This window comes from Pan paniscus, chromosome 19, assembly GCF_029289425.2.
Source record: "Pan paniscus chromosome 19, NHGRI_mPanPan1-v2.0_pri, whole genome shotgun sequence".
Lineage (NCBI taxonomy): Eukaryota > Metazoa > Chordata > Mammalia > Primates > Hominidae > Pan > Pan paniscus.
The window spans coordinates 65,613,011-65,634,289 of record NC_073268.2 but is presented as its reverse complement, the minus strand read 5'-3'; the positions used below and the strand labels follow the sequence as shown (position 1 = coordinate 65,634,289).

The window sequence follows — 21,279 nt, the reverse complement described above, 5'->3', positions numbered from 1 at the left end:
GCACAGATAAAATCCTCTGTCGGTTCTACAAGCCTGGTTTTTCCTGTAGAGAACCCTCTTATAAGCAAAGAGTTAAGTACAAATGTAGAGCCCGGATAGCTCAGTCGGTAGAGCATCAGACTTTTAATCTGAGGGTCCAGGGTTCAAGTCCCTGTTCGGGCGGCTCGTTTTTGCTTTCGGGTACCGCACTTCTCATAAAATGGTAACAAAAATAGTTACTAGTTTTTAAAGCTAAGTGAGACAGAAACTTGGTTTCCACAAAATACAGCAAACGACGGTGGAAGGTAATAAACATACTTTAAAACAGTACAAACGCAAGCCGTATTATCGAATTTACATTTTCTGGTAGCCACATTACAAAGAATAAAAAGCAAGCGAAATTAATTTGACGGATCTATTTTACTTACCCTAATATACCAAAATCTTATTTTAACATATAATCAACATTTTAAAAATATTAATGAAATTTTAAGTCTTTTTGTTTGTACAAAGCCTTCCTCCAAAAGAAGATGTGTATTTAGAAGCTGGCAATACATCTGAATTCATATATTTCAAGTGCTCGATAACGGTGTCTACCATATCCAACAGCAGACTTTGTTTTGTTTTCGTTTTAAGTGACGGGTGTGGAAGACACGCAAAATAGAATGTCCAGTAACGTACACACTCCTGAAAGACAGCACGAGGGAGGTTCCATGGTGTAATGGTTAGCACTCTGGACTCTGAATCCAGCGATCCGAGTTCAAATCTCGGTGGAACCTTAAATCTTTTCAGCATGTTGAATATTGTTAATTGATTTTCACAGAGGGGATACTCCTATGACCCAAGATAATACGACAAAAAAAAGTAAACTAGGACACTACCAATTATTTGTGCTTTTCCTACCGGGCAATTGAGTCCTATAACACAGTGTTAAGAGAACATACAATAAATTATTTAAATATGTTGGAAGTTGAGCTAACATTTGAAAACATGTTAAAATAGAGATGTTATGAAGAAACGAAATAATAGAGATGTTATGAAGAAACGAAATATTGCTTCAGCAGTTACCATCAGGTCTTAGCTTGAGGGATGGATGCAGGCCTATGATCTGTCTGGAAGACCAAACACGGAAGATGATGGTGAAACCATTACCAGGGGAATTCGTAAAATTACTTTCTGCATGTAAATACTATGTGTAACCTAACAGAATTGTAGCAGGTGCTTAATCCACCAGAAAAACTCCAGCCTGGCAGCGGTGGGATTCGAACCCACGCCTCCGAAGAGACTGGAGCCTAAATCCAGCGCCTTAGACCGCTCGGCCACGCTACCTGAACGAAAGCTTACTTTCCCCGTTGTCCTCCTAAGAGACTAGAAGTAAGGAATGGGGCAAAGCTTAAGAGTGCCAATTTGATTCGTCTCCTTTTCCACATTTTTTAGACTGGAAATGAAGAACCATCGAGACTCTGGACCGCATAGCAGCAGATGGCAGAACAGATAAACGAGAAGAGACAAAAACACACAGAAATTTACAACAAAACTAGTTTATTTGGGTGGGACTATATCTGGGAGTGGGGAGCGCCTGAGCCGGAAACACCCCCCAAGCGGGCAGCCGGAGCTCTGCACTCGCTCGCTCAGCCATTTTCGGTTGCTCTCCCTCCCTGTTTTTTCGACCCATGTGCGCCCTCTCTCTCACCTGGCTAACATGCTTTGCGCCCGCTACCTCTACCTGGCTTGGCCTCTGAGATCCAAACCGCGCCCTCCTGGCATGTCCCGCCCAAGTCCCTTAGCCCCACTCCCCAACCCTGCCCCATTCCCACTCTAGTACCCGTAAGCTACAAGACGCCGCCGCTCGCCGGGTGGCTCTGTGGCGCAATGGATAGCGCATTGGACTTCTAGTGACGAAAAAGCAATTCAAAGGTTGTGGGTTCGAATCCCACCAGAGTCGATTTTATTTCAATTTTTCCTTTTTATCCGTTTTTTTTCTTAAAGGCCCCCATCCCTTCTCCCCCTACCCTATCTCTCTCTTCCCACCTGGTTTCAATTTCGATCTCAGTTCCCGCTCTGCTCTCTTCTTTACTTACCTGTCTGCCCCGGGGCTTGGGCCATGGAGAGCAGGACTGAGGGTGGGAGACAGAAGGGAAGGGAAAGTGGGCGTGGACGTCGAGATAAAGGCAGGCCCCTGGCTCGGGGACACACGGGGATTTAATAACCACTTTATTCCATGCACTAGGGACTCGGGAAGGGACTGGGCTGAGGGGCAGAGAGGGTACAATCCTAGACGCAAGGGAGAAGTTGGGGCAGGGAAAAGGGACAGGAACCAGGGAAATATATATTTATATAGATACTCTAATATAGACCACATCTCACCCGCGCGCTGAGCCCGCGCGCCCCACCGCCCTCCCCAACACCTGCTCGCCCGGACGCCCGGGTCCCTCTGCTGCCCTCGGGCTGGAGTCTCTACCCCACCCCTAGACCCCGCCCCCACCACCCCCCAAGGCTCAGGGCCAAGGTCTCCAGAAAGCGGGCGGCGGGGGCAGCGGGGCCTTGGGCGCCCCGTCTTGTCTGTGAGGCGGCGGTGGCGGCGGCAGCAGTCCGGTGAGGGGCGCCGGCGCGCCAGAATCCCCGGCGCGCGGGGAGCAGAGGGTTGGGGACCATGCGCAGCGCGGGCTAGGGGGGCCCTGGTGCACTGGGGGGCGCTGGTGCAGCGCGGGGCCAAGGGCCGGTGCGGCGGGGTCCAGGGATGGGCGCGGCGCTGGAGGCCTCGGATCTACCGGCTTGGGCCGGGGCGGTTTGGGGCGCAGGTAGCCGTGCAGCGCGGAGAAGAGCTGGGCGCGGGCGGCCGGGCTGGCGTCATGCGCGAAGGCCGCCAAGCGAAGTAGGCACTCGCGGAAACCGGACAAGTAGCAGCTGGCGAGCGCCTCGGCGTCCTGGACTGGGGACCGGGGAACCCCTGGAGCCGCGGCGGCTGGTGCGGCCGGCGGGAGCACAGGTGGGCAGGGCAGGGGCCCGGCAGGGGTGAGGGAAGGGGCGGGGCGCAGAGATACCAAGGCCGGACAGGCGCACAGAGACAGGAAGCCAGATGGACGGAGAGAGGGAGAAAATGAGGGCGACACAGAGACAGACACGCGCGGGTGTTATTAACCTCGCCTCGGAGCAGAACCGGCCACTCCCCAAGCCCACCATCCACCGCAGGGCCCGCCCGCTCTGCCCCGGCCGGAGCCTCCTAGCGTCCCCCCTCCCTCCCTCCGCTGCCCCACCCCCGCGCTGTACCCGGGGGCTCCACCCGGCTTCGCTCCCTCAAGTAGCCCACGGCGAACTCCAGTATCTCGGCTTTCTCCAGCTTCGGGTTCCGGAGGTTCTACAGACGGGAGGGGAGGGCGCAGAGACAGAAAGGGGTGGGGAGAAAGGGGGAAAGTGGCAGGGGGAAGAAGGGAGGGACGGATGCGGGAGCTGGTGGTGCCCCCGATCGCATTTGCGCACTGCCCACAGAACGCGCGACCAAATGCGGAGTGGAGATGACCAAGGAAAGTCCTGGCCCACCCTGAGACGAAACTGTCCAATCCGAGGGGTTGGAACCAATGCCCAACGCGTGAGGAGGAGATTTGAAACCGCAACCCAGGGAATGAAATTAACCACCCGCCATAACAGAAGCTGGCTCATCAGAAGCTGGCTGTAGGGGAGGGGGAAGCAGACACTTAGAGACCCAAAGGGTGAAACTGACCGACCCCGGGAGCGAAATTTACAGAACCAGGCGTGAAACTTACAGACCCGAGGGGTGGCGAAGAAGATCGCGTTCTGAGAGCGAGTGGGGGTCTGGGATGGAATTCCAAAGGCGGGACTCGGGTGAGGATGCCTTGGGGCCAGGGTTGCCAACCAAGCTTGTGTCCCCACCCCAGTGGGAAGCCCTGGGACGCGGAAACGGGAAGCTTGGGGACCTGGGGCTAGCGGAGGGACTGACCTGGTCCCGGGTCCGCTCCAGCAGCAGCAGCCTCAGCTCTTCCAGGCTGCGGTTGATGCGGTCCCGGCGCCGCTTCTCCACAAGCGGCTTGAGCATCTGCGACCAGCCAGAAAAGGAGAGCGGGCCGACCAGACCGAGACTCAGTGCGGCCGCCCCGGCGTCGGATCCCGCCGCTGGGAGAGCCCGGCTTCCACCCCGGCCCCAAGACCCCAGATTGCCTAGGGCCGGCCCCATTCGATCCCTCTCCGCTCCCCCTCCCAATGCCCCTAGATCAGTTTCTGTAGCTCGCCTCCCCGGATCTTCGCATTCTCCTCTCTCAGTCTCGTCCTCCCTCCTCCCCTCTCTGTGTCTTTCCTCCTCTTTTCTCTCTACGTCTCCGTCTGGTGCAGTTTCTCTTTGTCTCAGTGGAGAACTTTGGGGACTCTCTGCGCGCACGCACGTGCGCCGCACGGTGCCGGGCTCAGACCTGGCGGCCCTGAGTATAGAAAGGGAGATACCTAGCGCGACCGCGCCGCCTCTTCTCCCTCAAAACCCTCCAGGCCTTCACCTTCTCCACGGTTCTCCTAAAATCTTCCACCAGTCTGGGGCCTCTGGAACCAACGCCCCGGGACCTTCTGTACAAGACCGCCTTGGGCCAGCCCCGCCCGGCTCACAGCCAGAGTGGAGCAAGTGCCTATCCTCTTCTCTCTTCGTTCCCACCCTCCTCCCTTGGCTCTGCCCTCTAATTGCTTATTTTACTCCAACACCGGCCCCCTCCCCAGGCCACAAGGTGCCGACACCCATTACCGAGGCCCCTAGTCCTATGTTTCCGCCGCCCACTCAGGTCTGGCTCTGACCCCTGTCCCCTTCTTCATATTTTGCAGCTTCCTCTCCAGCTTCTGGCTCCTGGAGTTCTGGAGCACCGCTCCCCTTCCATCCCTGCGTCCCCAGCCTCTCTCCAGACCGACAGCGTCAGGGGCCCAGTCCCCTGGCCAAACCAGGGACCTCTGCTCCCTCCCCTCCCGCCTCTCACCTTGGGGCCGTCCCTATTCTCAGCTCGATCCCGGGTGACCATTGCTCCTCCGGACCCTGTGTGGACCGGATCCCTGCTCGCCTGGAGCCTTATATTCCGCGGCCCAAGGGTAGGAGGGATAGGACCCGACCCCGCCCCCTTCGACATCCAGATTCTGCCCCTCTAGGACCCGGCACGAGGCTCCCGGAAAGAGGAGGAGTGAAGGGGGGAGGGGAAGGAGAGAAACTGGCCTGGGAGTGTGGGAAGTGAGGGGTGAATGGGGGCACTGGCTGGTTTACAGACCATAAGGCTGTATAAGGAGGCGGGACCCAGCTGAAAGGAGGAGGCTATTGGGGCAGAGCTCGCTTGGGGATGAAATTCAGAGTTCCTCCAGAATTGCAGCTTTTTGGGAGGCTTACTGTACCCTCACTAACCCTGAAATAGAAGTTAGCACCTCTCAGCCCCCAGGCTGAATTTTATACATCATCTCTGAAGTTCGCTTCCTAGTCGAGACAGGGAGCAACCCGAGTGCGCTGGGTGAATCTGTCCGACTCAACCGAATCTCTGCCGGGAGGTTGGAGGGGCGCTCTCTTCTATCTAAGCCAGTTACATTGAAGTCCGCGAACATCTGCGCGCCCACTCTGCGGACAGGGCACTTGTCTAGGCTCGGGCGAGTCATAGCGAGATACGCAGGAGAGAGCCAGCTTATCCCTGCAGGATCTAATGGAAAAGACCGTGTGACACCAAGTAGCTATTACAGAAGCCCAGTGAAGTAGGTGCTCCGGGAAAAGGTCTCCTTAAGGATGGCTGGACTGAGGAGGATCTTCAAGGCAGAGGGAGCAAGTCTTTGAAACATAGGTATGAGTGGAGAGGTCTTTCCACTTACAGTACAAGTATTTGATTCAAAACTAGTCATAGGAGATTCAGGAGTGTGGCTGATAGGACACCTCACGCAAGTGTGCCCGCATTGCTTGCTTCTGGAGGCCCCTGGTGACTGTAGGGTAGCAGGGAGCAGGCAGTTTACTAAGGGGAAAGCAAGGGGTACAAAAAAGGGATCAACACCCACCTCAAACCAAGAGCATGACCCTCCGCAGAACGATGCCTGACCACTCGAGGGCTTCAGGACAAAGTGTCTGAGAAGATAAATCAGAAACTGAAGGGAACAGCCAGGTTGCCAGGGATAAAGACACGGAAAGACAGGGTTGCAGACCGAGACGGAAGATAGCTGTGAAATCAGAGACCAATGGGGTTTCCTTCAAGCCCTCCCAACGGCCCTCCGCACCTTGGTTTTGTCACGGAGCCTTTCTTGCCATAGCCCGAGACGGGAGAGGCACAGACCTTGAGGAGGGGGCTCCCATTTGGGATCAGGGCCCCCAGCACATCCCACCTCTCCGTCCTTCAGCCAAATGGGAACGCAAATGTGTGTCCCCATCAGCCCCCGCCGCCCCCCTCCTTGGGAACCTGGGCTCGGGCTGAATTTTTCTCACCTGCACGCGAGGCTGGGGGCCCCCGGCTGTTCGCACCCGGGTGTGGGGCCGCCCCTGGCCATATGGGGCGGCTTTATGGCCCGGTGGCCGGATCCGGACGAGAGGAAGGATGACTTGGCGCTCCACCCACGTCAACCATTCGGGACCACTTCCCTGGCCTACACCGTTGCCTGTCCGGGTCCGCCTCAACCTCTTACAATCTCAGATAGGATCCCGGCACAATTTGTAAGCCGCGCATTGGTGGTTCAGTGGTAGAATTCTCGCCTGCCACGCGGGAGGCCCGGGTTCGATTCCCGGCCAATGCACGAATATAGTTTTCTTTTCTCCCCTCCAAAAAAAGGATAATATATTTGGTAGCATTTGTAAGAAACGTCTTCACTTAAATATTTCTACCAAATATTAATCTTAACCTTTTGACTATAGCAGAGTTTGCAGCCCCAGGCCTAAACTCCGATTCCGCACGCCCTCGCACTCCCCTCCTCCCAGCCTGGGGGTCCTGCAGCCTCCACACCCCCCTCCCTCCGCCCCCGGCCCGCACCTCCGCAGGCGTGACCCTGAGAAAGGACATAGTGCTCGGATCTCGGCCCCCCGCGGGGGAAGGGCCAGGTCTCCCCGCCCCCCACTCTACATCCCTTGTTCTTTCCACCTCTCTTCCTCTGTTATTTTCCGTTCTCTCTGAAGCACGCTTCCTTTTCTTAAGTCTATGGGTCTATGCCTTTTTTGTCTCGCCTCCTTTCCGGGTCTCTGAGTGTCTCTTAGCTCCTCCATCTCTGTATCTCTCACGTTTTTTCCAGATCTTCAGCGACTTCTGCCCTGGGTCTCTCTGGTGTCGGTGGTCTCCTCCCTCCGCATCTCTGATTCCGCGTCTCTCCGCGTCTTGGCGTCTGCATCTCCGCCTCTGGCTCTCTCGGGTCTCTGGTATCTCGTCGTCTCTCCGAGTCTCTGTCGCCTCCCGGGACTCTGCGCTCCCACGCTCCTGCCATCCCTTGGGAAGCTCGCTGACACTTCCAGGTTCCTGCCACCTCCCCTCCCCGCCCCTTCCCGGCCGCTTTGATCCCGCACGCGTCGGGCCCGAGGGCGGGCGGGTGGGCGCACAGCCACCTGCGGCGACCACTTGTGAGCGGGGCGGGGCGGGCCGGCTGGGCGGGGCGGCGGGGCTCCCCGCGGTCCGCTCCCTTCCGGCGCGCTCCGCCTCCCACCGCTCGCCTCCTCCTGGCTCTGTCCGCGGTCGCTGCCGGGGCCTGTGGGCTCGGGGCTCAGGTTCGCTGAGTGAATCTGGGTCTCGGCCTTAGTCTGTCTGGGTCTCTCTCTCTGGAACTCACCCTGGAGCTGTCCCTCCCGTTTCTTTCAACCTGTTTTATTTGCGCCAGGGTCTGGGTCTCTGTCTCGTCCTCGGATTGTATCTGTGACTGCCAATGCTCTGTTCTTAGCGCTAAGTAGTAACCGTGGCCTCCAGAAGGAAACTGTTAAAAAAAAAAAAAAAAAGTGCATCTATCTATATGCCTGTGTGCGCAGCTGCTGGATTTATTCGGTCAGCCCATATTTATGGGGTGCCTCCTGTGTGCCGAGTACTGTAAGGAGTACATTGGGTCTGGGCCTTCCTGAAGCTTATATTACAGAGGGGAAGACAGACAATAACTACGAAAGCAAAAAATAACATAAGATAGCTTCAGATGGTTATAAGGCTGTGGGAAGAAAACAACAACAACAACAACAAAAAAGGTCATGGCGATGACTTGAAAGTGAGGGGCTACTTTACTCTGGGTGGTAAGAGACAGCCTCTATGAAGAAGTGATATTTGATGCCAGCGTAGTCAGCAGCCTTGAGTCCAGGCAAAAGGATCTGCAAGTACAGGCTCTGAGGCAGGAGAGCTATTTGCTGGTGGGAACTGGAGAAAGAGGTCCGGCGAACTCGGGATGGAGGATTTGCAGAGTGGCAGAGATCAGATTGGAGAGTCAGGCGTAGCCCATCCCACAGGATCTTGGAGAGTATTGAAGGAGTTTGGATTATAACGGCAATTGGAAGCCAGTGGAGGATTTTCATCAGCAAAGTTATATTCTCTGACTTATGTTTTAAAAGATCACTTTGGGGCCAGGCGCTGTGGCTCACGCCTGTAATCCCCGCACTTTGGGAGGCCGAGGCAGGTGGATCACCTGAGGTCAGGAGTTCGAGACCAGCCTGCCAACATGGGAAACCCCGTCTGTACTAAAAATACAAAAATTAGCCGGGCGTGGTGGCACACGCCTGTAATCCCAGCTACTCTAGAGGCTGAGGCAGGAGAATCGCTTGAACCCGGGAGGCGAAGTTTGCAGTGAGCCGAGATCGCGCCACTGCACTCCAGCCTGGGTAACAGAGCGAGACTCTGTCTCAAAATAATAATAATAATTAATAAGATCACTTTGGACCGGACGCTGTGGCTCACGCCTGTAATCCCAGCACTTTGGGTGGCTGAGTCAGGCGGATCGCTTGAGCCCAGGAGTTCGAGACCAGCCTGGACAACATGGCGAAACCCTGTCTCTATTAAAAATACAAAAATTAGCCGGGAGTGATGGCGTGGGCCTGTAATCCCAGCTACTTGGGAGGCTGAGGCAGGAGAATCACTTGAACCCGGGAGGCGAGGTTGCAGTAAGCCGTAATCGCACCACTGCACTCTCGCCTGGGCAACAGACCCAGACTCTGTCTCAATGAAATAAAAAAGAAAAAAGAAAAAAAAATTAGCCAGGGGTGATGGTCCGCGCCTGAGAGGGGAGGTTGCAGTGAGCCAAGATCGCGCCACTGCTCTACAGCCTGGGCGACAGAGCGAGACTCTAGATAGATAGATAGATAGATAGATAGATAGATAGATAGATAGATAGATAGATAGATAGATAAAATTAAAAGATCGCTTTTGTTGCTATTTGGAGAATGAAGGCAGAGGGCTCATTTAGGGTGCTGAAGCAGTCTTTTAGGCAATGCCTTGAGGTGGTGGTGGGGAGAGAAAACATGAAGGGGTTACTCCTAGGTCTTTGTCTTAGGTACGATCATGTATTTGCTTAACGTGTGGATATATTCAAAGAAATGCGTTGCTAGGCAATTTCATTATTCAGACATCACAGAGTGTAGTGATGTAAACCTAGATGGTAGAGCCTTCTACACACCTAGGCTACACTGTACAGCCTATTGTGCTCCTAGGCTGCAAACCTGTACAGCTACAGCATGGTACTGTACTGAATACTGGAGGCAATTATACACAATTTTAAGCATTTGTGTACCTAAAAGGTAACGCATGGCACTACAATGTTATGATAGCTATGCCATCTTTGGGTGATAGGAATTTTTCGGGTTTTTTTTTCTTTTTGTTTGAGGCAGAGTCTCACTCAGTTGCCCAGGCTGGAGTGCAGTGGGGCGATCCCGGCTCACTGCAACCACCGCCTGCCGGGTTCAAGCGATTCTCCTGCCTCAGGCTCCCGAGTAGCTGGGATTACAGGCCCGTGCCACCACACCCCGCTAACTTTTGTATCTTTAGTAGAGACGGGGTTTCACCATGTTGCTCAGGCTGGTCTCGATCTCCTGACCTCGTTATCTGCCAGCCTCGGCCTCCCAAAGTGCTTATCACCGCGCCTGGCGATAAGGATTTTTTTTTTAGCCCCATTATAATCTTGCTCTTGTTGCCCAGGACGGAGTGCAATGGTGGGATCTCGGCTCACTGCAACCTCTGCCTCCCGGGTTCAAGCGATTCTCCTGCCTCAGCCTCTCGAATAGCTGCTCGAATATCTGGGATTACAGGCATTAGCCACCACGCCCGGCTAATTTTTGTATTTTTAGTAGAAACAGGGTTTCACCATGTTGGCCAGGCTGGTATTGAACTCCTGACCTCAAGTGATCTGCCCGCCTTGGCCTCCCAAAGTGCTGGGATTACAGGCGTGAACCATTGCATCTGGCAATCCCCATTATAATCATATATATATATGCAGTCCATCATTGACCAAAACATTGTTATGCAGCGCATGACTGTAACTGGGTAGACGGTGGTGGTGGCTTTTAACTGAGATGGGAAAACCTGTGGGGTCGGGGAGAGGTTTAGGAAGAGAAATCAAGCATTATACTTTAGCCATATTAGTTAAGACATCCTGGCCAGGCGCGGTGGCTCACGTCTGTAATCCCAGCACTTTGGGAGGCCGAGGCGGGTGGATCATGAGGTCAGGGGTTTGAGATCAACCCGGCCAACATGGTGAAACACCGTCTCTACTAAAAATACAAAAACTAGCCGGGTATGGTGGCATGCGCCTGTGGTCTCAGCTACTCCAGAGGCTGAGGCAGGAGAATCTCTTGAACCCGGGAGGCAGAGGTTGCAGTGAGCCTAGACTGCGCCATTGCACTCCAGCCTCGGCAACGGAGGAAGACTCCGCTCAAAAAAAAGATATCTAAGTGGAGGTCACACATAGGTTAGGGATATACAAGTTTGGGGATCAGAGCTGGAGGGTAAATATGCTGGAGTGATTGGGAGATAGACGTCTTTTAATGCTATAAGACTGGAGCACCTAGAGAGAAAATGTGGCGGGAAAAGACTGAACATGGGCCGGGTGTGTTGGCTCATGCCTGTAATCTTAGCACTTTGGGAGACTGAGGCGGGTGGATCACCTAAGGTCAGGAGTTCGAGGCCAGCCTGCCCAACATGACAAAACCCCATCTCCACAAAAAATAGAAAAATTAGCCTGGCATAGTGACGCACGCCTGTAGTCCCAGCTACTCAGGAGGCTGAGGCAGGAGAATTGTTTGAGCCCGGGAGGCCAAGGTTGCAGTGAGCCGAGATTGGGCCACTGCACTCCAGCCTGGGCATGAGAATCTGTCTCAAACAAAAAAAAAAGAAAAAAGAAGAAGAAGAAAAGAAAAGGCTGAACATGGACCTCAGGGGCACCCCAACACCTAGAGATTGGTTGAGGAGGAAGAATTGGCAACGGAGACTAGAGTGGTCAGAGAGGCAACAGGAAAACCAGGGGGAGTGGGGTGTTCTGGAAATCCAGAAAAGAGGGTGTATGAAGAAGGAGATTTTGCTATCTATTCCACAGCATGGTTAGTAATAACGTATTGTATATTATGAAATTATTAAAAGTCTATTTTAAATGTTCTCACCACGAAAAAATAAATAGATGATGTGATGGATGTGTTAATTAGCTTGATTTAATCATTCTACAATGTATCCTTATATGGAACATCACATTTTACCCCATAAATATATATAATTATTTGTCAATTAAAAATAATAAGTGAGGCCGGGCTCAGTGGCTCACACCTGTAATCCCAGCACTTTGGGAGGGTGAGGTGGGCAGATCAGGAAGTCAGGAGATCAAGACCATCCTGGCTAACACGGTGAAACCCCGTCTCTACTAAAAATACAAAAAAGATTAGCCAGGCATGGTGGCAGGCACCTGTGATCCCAGCTACTCGGGAGGCTGAGGCAGGAGAATGGTGTGAACCCCGGATGCGGAGCTTGCAGTGAGCTGAGATAGCGCTGCTGCATGCTAGCCTGGGCAACAGAGCAAGACTCCGTCTCAAAAATAATAATAATAATAATAATAATAAGTGAATGAACACTTTTTTCTTTTTTTAACCTGTATCCAACAAGAATAAGTAATTTTTTCCTTTTTCTTTTTTCTTTTTTTGAGACAGAGTCTCAAAAGTCTATTTTAAATGTTCTCACCACGAAAAAATAAGTAGATGAGGTGACGGATGTGTTAATTAGCTTGACTTAATCATTCTACAATGTATCCTTATATGGAAACATCACATTTTACCCCATAAATATATATAATTATTTGTCAATTAAAAATAATAAGTGAGGCCGGGCACAGTGGCTCACACCTGTAATCCCAGCACTTTGGGAGGCTGAGGTGGGCAGATCTCAAAAAAAAAAAAAAATTAGCCGGGCATGGTGGTGGTGCCTGTAATCCCAGCTTCTCGGGAGGCTGAGGCAGGAGAATTGCTTGAACCCGGGAGGCGGAGGTTGCGGTGAGCCGAGATCATGCCACTGCACTCCAGCCTGGGCAACAGCAAGACTCCGTCTCAAAAAAACAAATTGTGCATACCTTCGGCATTTCACTGCAACTGACAAAGGCCAGTCTCTACTCTGGCTGCTCCTGCGGCCTGTCCATCACATCACCACTCATCCCCAGTGTTAGAGTGGCTGGCTGTGAGCATTTTGGGGGATCTAGCTGTGGAGAAGTTGAGTTGGATTTGTGGGATACATTTAGATGATTTGTAGTCACTTCCATATATAGTTTTTTTTTGTTTTGGGGTTTTGGTGTTTTTGTTTGTTTTGCTTTGTTTTTGAGACAGGGTGTCTTGATCTGTCTGTCCCCCAGGCTGAAGTGCAGTGGTGAGACTGCAGCCTCAACCTCCAGGGCTCAAGCAATCCCCCTACATCAGCCTCTGGAGTAGCTGGAACAACAGATATGCACCACCACACCCAGGTATTTTTTTTTTTTAATTTTAATTTTTTGTGAGACTGGGGTCTCACTATGTTGCCCAGGCTTGTCTCAAGTGTTCCTCCCATCTTGGCCTCCTAAAGTGCTAGGATTACAGGCATGAGCCACAGTTCTCAGCCAATATTGAGTTAAGTTAGCCTCCTCATCTAGGGTAGGAATGGCTTCCAGGGATACTCCTATTTCCTTTGCCCAGTCACTAGGCTTCGTGCTGGAAGTGTGCAGGGCCAGAGGACACATGTGATATGAATGTCTGATGGCTCTTGACATTATGAGTCATGGGTGGTAGAGGAGAAACAAGATTTGAAATATAGAGAGTTAGCAGCTAGTCTATGGAAAGTGCTATAGAGGTGTGTAGGCAGTAAGTACTACAAATAGCTGGCTGGGCGCAGTGGCTCACCTATGAATCCCAGCACTTTGGGAGGTCAAGGCAGGTGGACTGCTTGAGTCCAGGAGTTTGAGACCAGCCTGGGCAACACGGTGAAACTTATCTCTGCTAAAAATACAAAAAAAAAAAAAAAAAAATTAGCCAGGTATGGTGGCCTGTTCCTGTTTCAGCTACTTGGAAGGCTGAGGTGAGAGAATCACCCGAGCTGGGAAAGTCGAGGCTGCAGTGAGCTGTAATTGTGCCACTGCACTCCAGCCTGGGCAACAGGAGTGAGACCTTGTCTCAAAGAAAAAAAATTAAAACTGTTAAGTTATTTTTCTGGACAGTGTGAAATTTTTGCCTTTTATTTTATTTTATTTTTACTTATTTATTTTTGAGACGGAGTCTTGCTCTGTCGCCCAGGCTGGAGAGCAATGGCATCCATCTTGGCTCACTGCAACCTCTGCCTCCTGGGTTCAAGCAATTCTCCTGCCTCAGCCTCCTGAGTAGCTGGGATTACAGGGGCGTGCCACCACGCCCAGCTAATTTTTGTACTTGTAGTAGAGATGGAGTTTCACCATGTTGGTCAGGCTGGTCTCGAACTCCTGACCTCATGATCCGCCCACCTCAGCCTCCCAAAGTGCTGGGATTACAAGCATGAGCCACCGCTCCCGGCCTTTGTCACCTTTTAAAATTTGTAAGTTGTTGCCATCTCTCATTTCACTCTAAATATTACTTTTTGTACCTAATTTTGTACTTTTTCCCTTTTTTTTTTCTTTTTTCTTTTTTGAGATGAGGGTCTCAATATGTTGCCCAGGGTGGTCTCAAACTCTTGGCCTCAAGCGATCCTCTGGCCTTGGCTTCCCAAAGCGCTGGGATTCTAGGCCTGTGCCACAACACCTGGCCGTATTTTTCCTTAAACACTTAAATAGTTGTTTCCCTCCCCACCTCCCCCTTCTAAATCATTTAAGCTTCAGACTCCCGGACCTAGGGCTGGGTAATTTTCTGGAGCTCGTTGGTCCAGTGCAGATGTGGCCTATGAAGATGTTCTCCCACTCCTATCCCCAGCATATCTGTGTCACAGAGTGTCAGTGGGGGTCTCTGTGTGGTTGCACGCCTCTTTGTCAGCATGGGCCTGACACAGTTTGTGGCTGTGTCCATTTATACCGTGGCCTAATGGCGTGTGTGTGGACGTCTGAGCCTCCAGCCTCTTCCTGGCTGCCCTTTCAACAGTGGGCCACACTGGGGCTTGGGGGAGGGGAGCTCGTGTCCCACGTGCGCTGGGCTTAAGGAACGCAGGGGGTGGGGAAGGAACGGAGTAGCCGGTAGAGCATCCCAGCCTCCCCTCCCCCATTGTGAAGTCTCCCCAGTCCTGATTTCCAAGACTTAGCTCCTCCCTCTTCAGTTCTTCAAAAGGAAGGCTGGTTTCCTGGGAGCCCCGGGGCCCTGGGTAGAGGGAGTTCCTGGAGGGTTGGGTCCTGGGGGATTGGGGGTTGGGAAGTAAGAGGACCAGGACCCTGGGCCAAGGAAAGACCAGGATAGATGCTCTCCAGGCCCGCAAGGCAAACTTAAGGTCTTGCCCCGCTCAGCTTGCCTTGGGTGGCAAAATCAAAGAAAAGAGAAGGGGCAGCACAGACCCAGGCAGAGAAAACAGGGCAGTGAAACCACTTAGGGAACTTAAAGCCCCACAAACACAAAAGGTCTGGATCCCTGAACCTCCTTTATTCTTCAGCACATATTTATAGGGTGCATACTGTGGGCCTCGATCTGTCCTAGGCCCTGGGGATATAGCCCCAAAAGAAACAGACAATGATCTCTGCCCTTATGAGTCATACATTCTTTTAGGGGAAACAGTCAATGTACATTATACAAAGCAAATCATTTGTTAGATGGTGCTATAGAAATAAATTAAGCTTGGGTGGGGCGCAGTGGCTCACGCCTGTAATCCCAGCACTTTGGGAGGCCGAGGCGGGCAGATCACCTGAGGGCAGGAGTTCGAGACCAGCCTGGCCAACATAGTGAATCCCCGTCTCTACTAAAAATACAAAAAGTAGCCGGGCGTGGTGGCGCATGCCTGTAGTCCCAGCTACTCGCGAGGCTAAAGCAGGAGAATCACTGGAACCCGGGAGGCGGAGGTTGCAGTGAGCCAAGATCTGGCCACTCCACTCTATCCTGAGAGACAGAGCTAGATTACATCTCAAAAAAAAAAAGAAAAAGAAAAAAAGAAAAGAAAAAATCAATCAGAGAAGGGGAGTGGAGAGTGAGAATTGTAATTTTAGATGTCATCAGGGACAATCAGCGAAGGATTCATTGAGAAGGCGAAATCTAAGTGATGACTGGGCAGGTTATGGGATAACTGGGGAAGAACATTTCAGGCAGAGGGAACTGCTAGCACAAAAGCCCTGAGGTGGCAATATGTCTGGCATTTTCAGACTTTCAGAAATTTTGCAAGAATAGTACAAAGAATATTTATTTATTTATTTATTTATTCATTTTTTGAGACAGGGACTCGCTCTGTTGCCTAGGCTGGAGTGCAGTGGTGCCATCATAGCTCACTGCAGCCTTGAACTGTTGGGCTCAAGTGATCCTCCTCAATCTCCCAAGTAGCTAGGATTATGGGTGTACACCAAAAGGCCTGGCTAATTTTTTAATTTTTTGTAGAGATGGGGATCTCACTACGTTGCCCAGGCTAGTCTAGAACTCCTGGGCTCAATCAATCCTCCAAAACTGCAGGATTTGCACAGGCATGAGCCACGGTGCTTTATTTATTTATATCAGTATTACTTTTGGGTTTTTATTTTATTCATTTATTAGAATCCATCACAATCTTAATTTTAATGCTCAAATTGTCCCAGATTTAGCCAATGGGAGCCCCTTTGGCTGCAGACCCTAGCTGCTGTCTTTTTTGATATACATACCCAATATTCTTTGAGCATTTCTTTACATTCTGGTGCAACAAAATGTTCCAAGATCATCTTCTAATTCTTCAGCCCCAGTCCTGGAATTTTAGCACAGAATGGCATTTAGTAACCAAGATCTGGGCATTTAGTATGGGATATCATTGTTTCTAGGCTCACTCAGTGGACAGAGCTAGGAAATATGTGTATGTGTATATGTTGTGTATGTGTATATATTTATTATATTTATTCCTGTATCTGTACACATAAAAACCATGAATTCATATTGATACCTCCATTAGAAGACTTCAAAGAGAAATGACAGAATCCGATTTATGTTTCTTTTCTTGTTTGTTTGTTTATTTTTGAGACGGAGTCTCACTCTGTCGCCCAGGCTGGAGTGCAGTGGCATGATCTCAGCTCACTGCAACCTCCGCCTCCCAGGTTCAAGCGATTCGTCTGCCTCAGCCTCCCGAGTAGCTGGGACTATAGGTGCACGCCACCATGCCCGGCTAATTTTTGTATTTTTGGTAGAGATAGGGTTTCACCATATTGACCAGGCTGGTCATCCACCCGCCTTGGCCTCCCAGGTGCTGGGATTACAGGTGTCAGCCACCGTGCCTGGTCCCTGATTTATGTTTTAAAAGGATCAATCTACCCAATATATTAAGAGTAGAGGCCAGCCAGGAGCGGTGGCTCACGCCTGTAATCCCAGCACTTTGGGGGGCCGAGGCGGGTGGATCAAGAGGTCAAGAGATCGAGACCATCCTGGCCAACATGGCGAAACCCCGTCTCTACTAAAAATACAAAAATTAGCCGGGCATGGTGGTGCGCGCCTATAGTCCCAGCTACTTAGGCAGCTGAGGCAGGAGAATCGCTTGAACCTGGGAGGCGGAGCCATGCAGTGAGCCGAGATCGTGCCACTGCACTCCAGCCTGGGTGACAGAGCCAGACTCCGTCTCAAAAAAAAAAAAAAAAAAAAAAAAGAGTAGAGGCCAGGCGTGGTGGCTCACACCTGTAATCCCAGCACTTTGGGAGGCTGGGTGGGGGGGTGTGGATCACTTGAGGTCAAGAGTTCGAGACCAGCCTAGGCAACATGGTAAAACCCCATTTCTACTAAAAATACAAAATTTAGCTGGGCGTGGTGGTGCACACCTGTAGACCCAGCTACTTGGGAGGCTGAGGTATGAGAATCACTTGAACTCAGGAGGCTGCAGTGAGCCCAGATCACGCCACTGCACTCCAGTCTTGGAGGCAGAGCAAGACCCTGTCTCAAAAAAAAAAAAAAGTAGACTCTGGAACTAGCCAGGAAATAACTTAGGGGGTATTGCAATAATCTAGGTGAGAGATGAGGGTGGCTTGGACCATGGTGTAATGGCAAATAGTCAAATGTTAGACTTTTTTCTTTTTTTGTTTGAGACAGGGTCTCATTCCATCACCCAGGCTAGAGTTCAGTGGTGTAATCACTGCTCACTGCAGCCTCAACCTCCTGGGCTCAAGTGATACTCCCTCTTCAGCCTCCCAAATAGCTAGGACAACAAGTATGCTCAGCTATTTTTTTTTTTTTTTTTTAAATCTTCACAGAGACTGGGGTCTTGTTATGTTGCTCAGGCTGGTCCTGAACTCCTGGACGCAAGAGATCCTCCTGCCTTGGCCACCCAAAGTGCTGGGATTACAGGTGTGAGCCACCACACCTGACCCTAACATATTTTAAATAGAAATGGCTCATTTGATGTAGAGTGGGAGAGAAAGAGAACAATCAGGGATGATGCTAAGGTTTTTAGTCTAAATAACTGAAGGAATGGAATTTCCATTTATTGAGATGAAAGGATCACAGGTGAAGGAGGTTTGGGGAAGAAGCCTAGGAGTTTGGTTTGCACTTTTTTTTTTTTTGAGACGGAGTTTCACTCTTTTTCCCCAGGCTGGAGTGCAATGGCCCGATCTCGGCTCACCGCAACCTCCGCCTCCCGGGTTCAAGTGATTCTCCTTCCTCAGCCTCCCGAGTAGCTGGGATTACAGGCATGTGCCACCACGCCCGGCTAAGTTTCTGTTTTTAGTAGAGACGGGGTTTCTCCATGTTGGTTGGGCTAGTCTCGAACTCCCGACCTCAGGTGATCCGCCCGCCTCGGCCTCCCGAAGTGCTGGGATTACAGGCACGAGACACCGCGCCCGGCCTTGGTTTGCACATTTTAAGTTTGTGATCTGTATTAGCTTTTTCCAAGTGTAGATGATATGTGGGCAATAATATATAAGCATCTGTAACTCAGGGGGGAGTTCTGGAGCTGGAGATGAAAATCTGGGATGTAATAATGTATTACCTGATATTTAAAGCCATGAAACTGGAAATGACCAAGGTAGTGGGTACAGATAGAGAAGAGGTTGGAAAATTGAGCCTTGGGAACAGTCCAACATTTAGAGATCCAGAAGGTGAGGAACAGCAAAGAAGTCTGAGAATAAGCTGCTGATGAAATAGAAGGAATATCAGAAGGGCGTAGTGTCCTAGAAGGCAAGCGAAGAGTGTTTCTAATGGAAGAGTGAGCATCGGTATCAGCTGCCACGAAGTAATGGTCAATAGATTTAGCAATGTGATGATCATTCGGCAACCTTAACAAGGGCAGCTTTGATGGGGGCGGTGGACACCTGATTAGCAAGGGTCCAAAGGAGAGTGGGAAGATGGAATTGGATAACTTGCTCTGTTTGCTGTAGAAGGGAGTAGAGAAATTGAGTGGTAGCTGGACAGGCGTGTGGGGTCAAGATACCTTTTGTTGTCTTGCTTCTAAATTGGGGGAAATTAGTGTCTGTAGGCTGAAGAGAAAAATCAAGTAGAGAGGGATTTTTTTTTTTTTTTTTTTTTTTTGAGATGGAGTTGTGCTATTGTTGCCCAGGCTGGAGTGCAATGGCGCGACCTTCGTCTCCCGGATTCAAGAGCTTCTGCTGCCTCAGCCTCCCGAGTAGCTGGGATTACAGGCGTGCGTCAGCCACCACGCCCAGCTAATTTTGTATTTTTAGTAGAGATTGGGGTTTCACTGGTCTCGGACTCCTGACCTCAAGTGATCCACCTGTCAAGCCTCCCAAAGTGTTGAGATTACAGGCGTGAGCCACTACGCCCGGCTGAGAGGGAAATTTTGATGGTATAGGAAAAAGCAGTGTCTTTGAGATGGCCAGAGGGATGGGAAATCTAGTAAAAGTAGGGGTTGGCTTTAGGTGGAAGCATTCTTCTACAATAATGAAGGAAAAGAAGAGTACGTGGTCACCGACTCAATTAGGTAGGTAGGTAGGTGCGATGTGAATGTTGATGGGGAACTCCGGAATGCTTTATTTTCTCAGTGAATCAGGAAGTAAAAGCTGAGAAGGGATTCGTAGTTTGAGGTGAGGGTAGGAATGAAACAGTCTCATGGGGCAGTATGAGAGTGAATGAATTGGAGGAAAGTAACGATTGCTGAGTAGCACTAAGGAGCCACCCGAGTGTGGTGGCGTTAGGAATTGAAATCGGCAGTAAAAAAGTTTTTGCAGGTCGATAGGACTATGAGAATCGCAAGAGGGCGCTCGCGGGCTAGTCCCTGACGGCCGAGTCTCTGAGATTCTCAGAATAACGCGGGAGATTCTCCAAGGAAAGGACCAGAAAACAAACTGCTTTTTCCTTCCCCAGAGACCGAGCTACCTAAATACCAAAACTACTGACGCTGTGAGCAGGATTCGAACCTGCGCGGGGAGACCCCATTGGATTTCGAGTCCAACGCCTTAACCACTCGGCCATCACAGCCGCGTGCGCTGTTGGCCCTGCGCAACTATAGCTGCCTATCAACACGCTCGCCTCCAGCCGGCTCCACCCGGCTCCACCCGCGCTGCCTAGAGACGTCTGCGCTCGTGCGCCTCGGCTCGGTGGCGCAGACCATGCCTTCCCTCCAGCAGACGTTAGCAGCCCCATTGGAGCGGCAGCCTTCCTATTCTCCCTCTCCTCCCTGAGCATAGGATGGAAACAAAACGGGTCCAAATCCGAGCCCTGTCTTCCATACTCTTGAGGACAGACCCTGAGATGCCTACTTCAGGCTACTTCATGAAACCGAAGTGAGAATCTGTAGTTTCCAATACACACTAAAAGTGCAGGGAAACGGAGGTCCAAAGACGGATTGGCATGTAAGAAGAATCTTAGGGAGATTCTAGAAGAAATGTTGCTTAGAAAGGCCCTTTGAAAGTGGAGAAGTGTACTTGCAGCAATAAAGTATCACTCCCCGCTAACTTAGGCACCGCTGGGATTCGAACCCAGGATCTCCTGTTTACTAGACAGGCGCTTTAACCAGCTAAGCCACGGCGCCGGCGTAAAACAGGTGTGCCTCAAGATAAATCAGCTCTTAGTGGGTGACAGTAAGTGAAAATCAGCAAACTGCCTGCAGTGGTTCCTCAGTGACTCATCCCTTCCTAAGGTGCCTCTTCCCTTTCAGGTTCTGAGCCAAAGGGTTAATGCTTTGCTTCTCCATTCTTCCACACCTTTGGGGCCAACTCAACCATGAGTGAGCACATGACTCCATGTGTCCCTTAGCTACCTAGACTGACCTGCTGAAGGGCTCTCTCTATGTGGTGACCAAGAAGCCAAGGAAGGCCGGGCGCGGTGGCTCACGCCTGTAATCCCAGCACTTTGGGAGGCCAAGGCGGGCAGATCACCTAAGGTCAGGAGTCCGCGACCAGCCTGACCAAAAATGGTGAAAAAACCCTGTCTCTACTAAAAAAACAAAATTAGCCGGGCGCGGTGGCAGGCACCTATAATCCCAGCTACTCGGGAGGCTGAGGCAGGAGAATCGCTTGAACCCGGGAGGCAGACGTTGCAGTGAGCCGAGATTGCACCATTGCACTCCAGCTGGGTGACAGAGCGAAATTCCGTCTCAAATAAAAAAAAGGAAGCCAAGGAAGATAAACACCCTCGAATACCTCAGGGCACCACGGAGTTAAGCGGGGTTCCTCTGCCTTGGCCACCTGTGACCCGGGCTGGAGCTTACCCAAGCCCTTGGCCACACGCACCTCTCAGCTCTCCTTCCCAGGGCAAACCCAGCTGAGGCCATGCTAGAGGGGACAGCAGAGTCTGAGCTGGACGTGGACGTAGCGGGCTCAGCAGGGCCCTCACCTGGACAGGATGGGGGAAAA

At 51.3% G+C, this 21,279-nt stretch overlaps 1 protein-coding gene and 7 non-coding genes across 9 annotated transcripts; 4 read left to right on the top strand and 4 right to left on the bottom strand.

The window, feature by feature from the left end:
• The first annotated feature begins 89 nt into the window (after positions 1-89).
• Positions 90-162, top strand: TRNAK-UUU (transfer RNA lysine (anticodon UUU)). The gene has a single exon. It is a non-coding gene; the product is annotated as a tRNA-Lys (tRNA).
• Positions 163-686: 524 nt separating this feature from the next.
• Positions 687-758, top strand: TRNAQ-CUG (transfer RNA glutamine (anticodon CUG)). The gene has a single exon. It is a non-coding gene; the product is annotated as a tRNA-Gln (tRNA).
• Positions 759-1,226: 468 nt separating this feature from the next.
• Positions 1,227-1,308, bottom strand: TRNAL-UAG (transfer RNA leucine (anticodon UAG)). Its single transcript has one exon. It is a non-coding gene; the product is annotated as a tRNA-Leu (tRNA).
• Positions 1,309-1,837: 529 nt separating this feature from the next.
• On the top strand, positions 1,838-1,924 carry TRNAR-UCU (transfer RNA arginine (anticodon UCU)). Its single transcript is given in 2 exon segments — positions 1,838-1,874; positions 1,889-1,924. It is a non-coding gene; the product is annotated as a tRNA-Arg (tRNA).
• Positions 1,925-1,936: 12 nt separating this feature from the next.
• On the bottom strand, positions 1,937-7,216 carry HES7 (hes family bHLH transcription factor 7). Of its 2 annotated transcripts, XM_034942419.3 has the most exons (5): positions 6,416-7,216; positions 5,995-6,061; positions 3,938-4,033; positions 3,250-3,337; positions 2,478-2,944 (listed from the first exon to the last, which is right to left on the bottom strand). In XM_034942419.3, the coding sequence occupies exons 1-5, from the start codon at positions 6,475-6,477 to the stop codon at positions 2,478-2,480; spliced, it is 780 nt and encodes a 259-aa protein (XP_034798310.1). In that variant the 5' UTR covers positions 6,478-7,216. The 2 variants fall into 2 exon arrangements, with proteins under 2 accessions (XP_034798309.1, XP_034798310.1); XM_034942418.3 differs by lacking the exons at positions 5,995-6,061; positions 6,416-7,216 and having other exon boundaries at positions 1,937-2,944; positions 3,938-4,615.
• TRNAG-GCC (transfer RNA glycine (anticodon GCC)) lies at positions 6,650-6,720 on the top strand. The gene has a single exon. It is a non-coding gene; the product is annotated as a tRNA-Gly (tRNA).
• A 12,605-nt stretch (positions 7,217-19,821) lies between the features above and the next one.
• On the bottom strand, positions 19,822-19,903 carry TRNAS-CGA (transfer RNA serine (anticodon CGA)). Its single transcript has one exon. It is a non-coding gene; the product is annotated as a tRNA-Ser (tRNA).
• Positions 19,904-20,382: 479 nt separating this feature from the next.
• Positions 20,383-20,456, bottom strand: TRNAT-AGU (transfer RNA threonine (anticodon AGU)). The gene has a single exon. It is a non-coding gene; the product is annotated as a tRNA-Thr (tRNA).
• Between the last annotated feature and the right edge of the window lie 823 nt (positions 20,457-21,279).

What these genes read in the sequence shown, in the direction of transcription:
- HES7 (XM_034942418.3), bottom strand. Translation starts at nt 4,171, where the DNA reads ATGGGGCCGGCCCTAGGCAATCTGGGGTCTTGGGGCCGGGGTGGAAGC. An exon ending in TGGAGCGGACCCGGGACCAG is followed by an intron (nt 3,338 to 3,937) that starts GTCAGTCCCTCC and finishes TCCCGTCTGTAG; the next exon opens with AACCTCCGGAACCCGAAGCT. An exon ending in AAGCCGGGTGGAGCCCCCGG is followed by an intron (nt 2,945 to 3,249) that starts GTACAGCGCGGG and finishes CGGCCGCACCAG; the next exon opens with CCGCCGCGGCTCCAGGGGTT.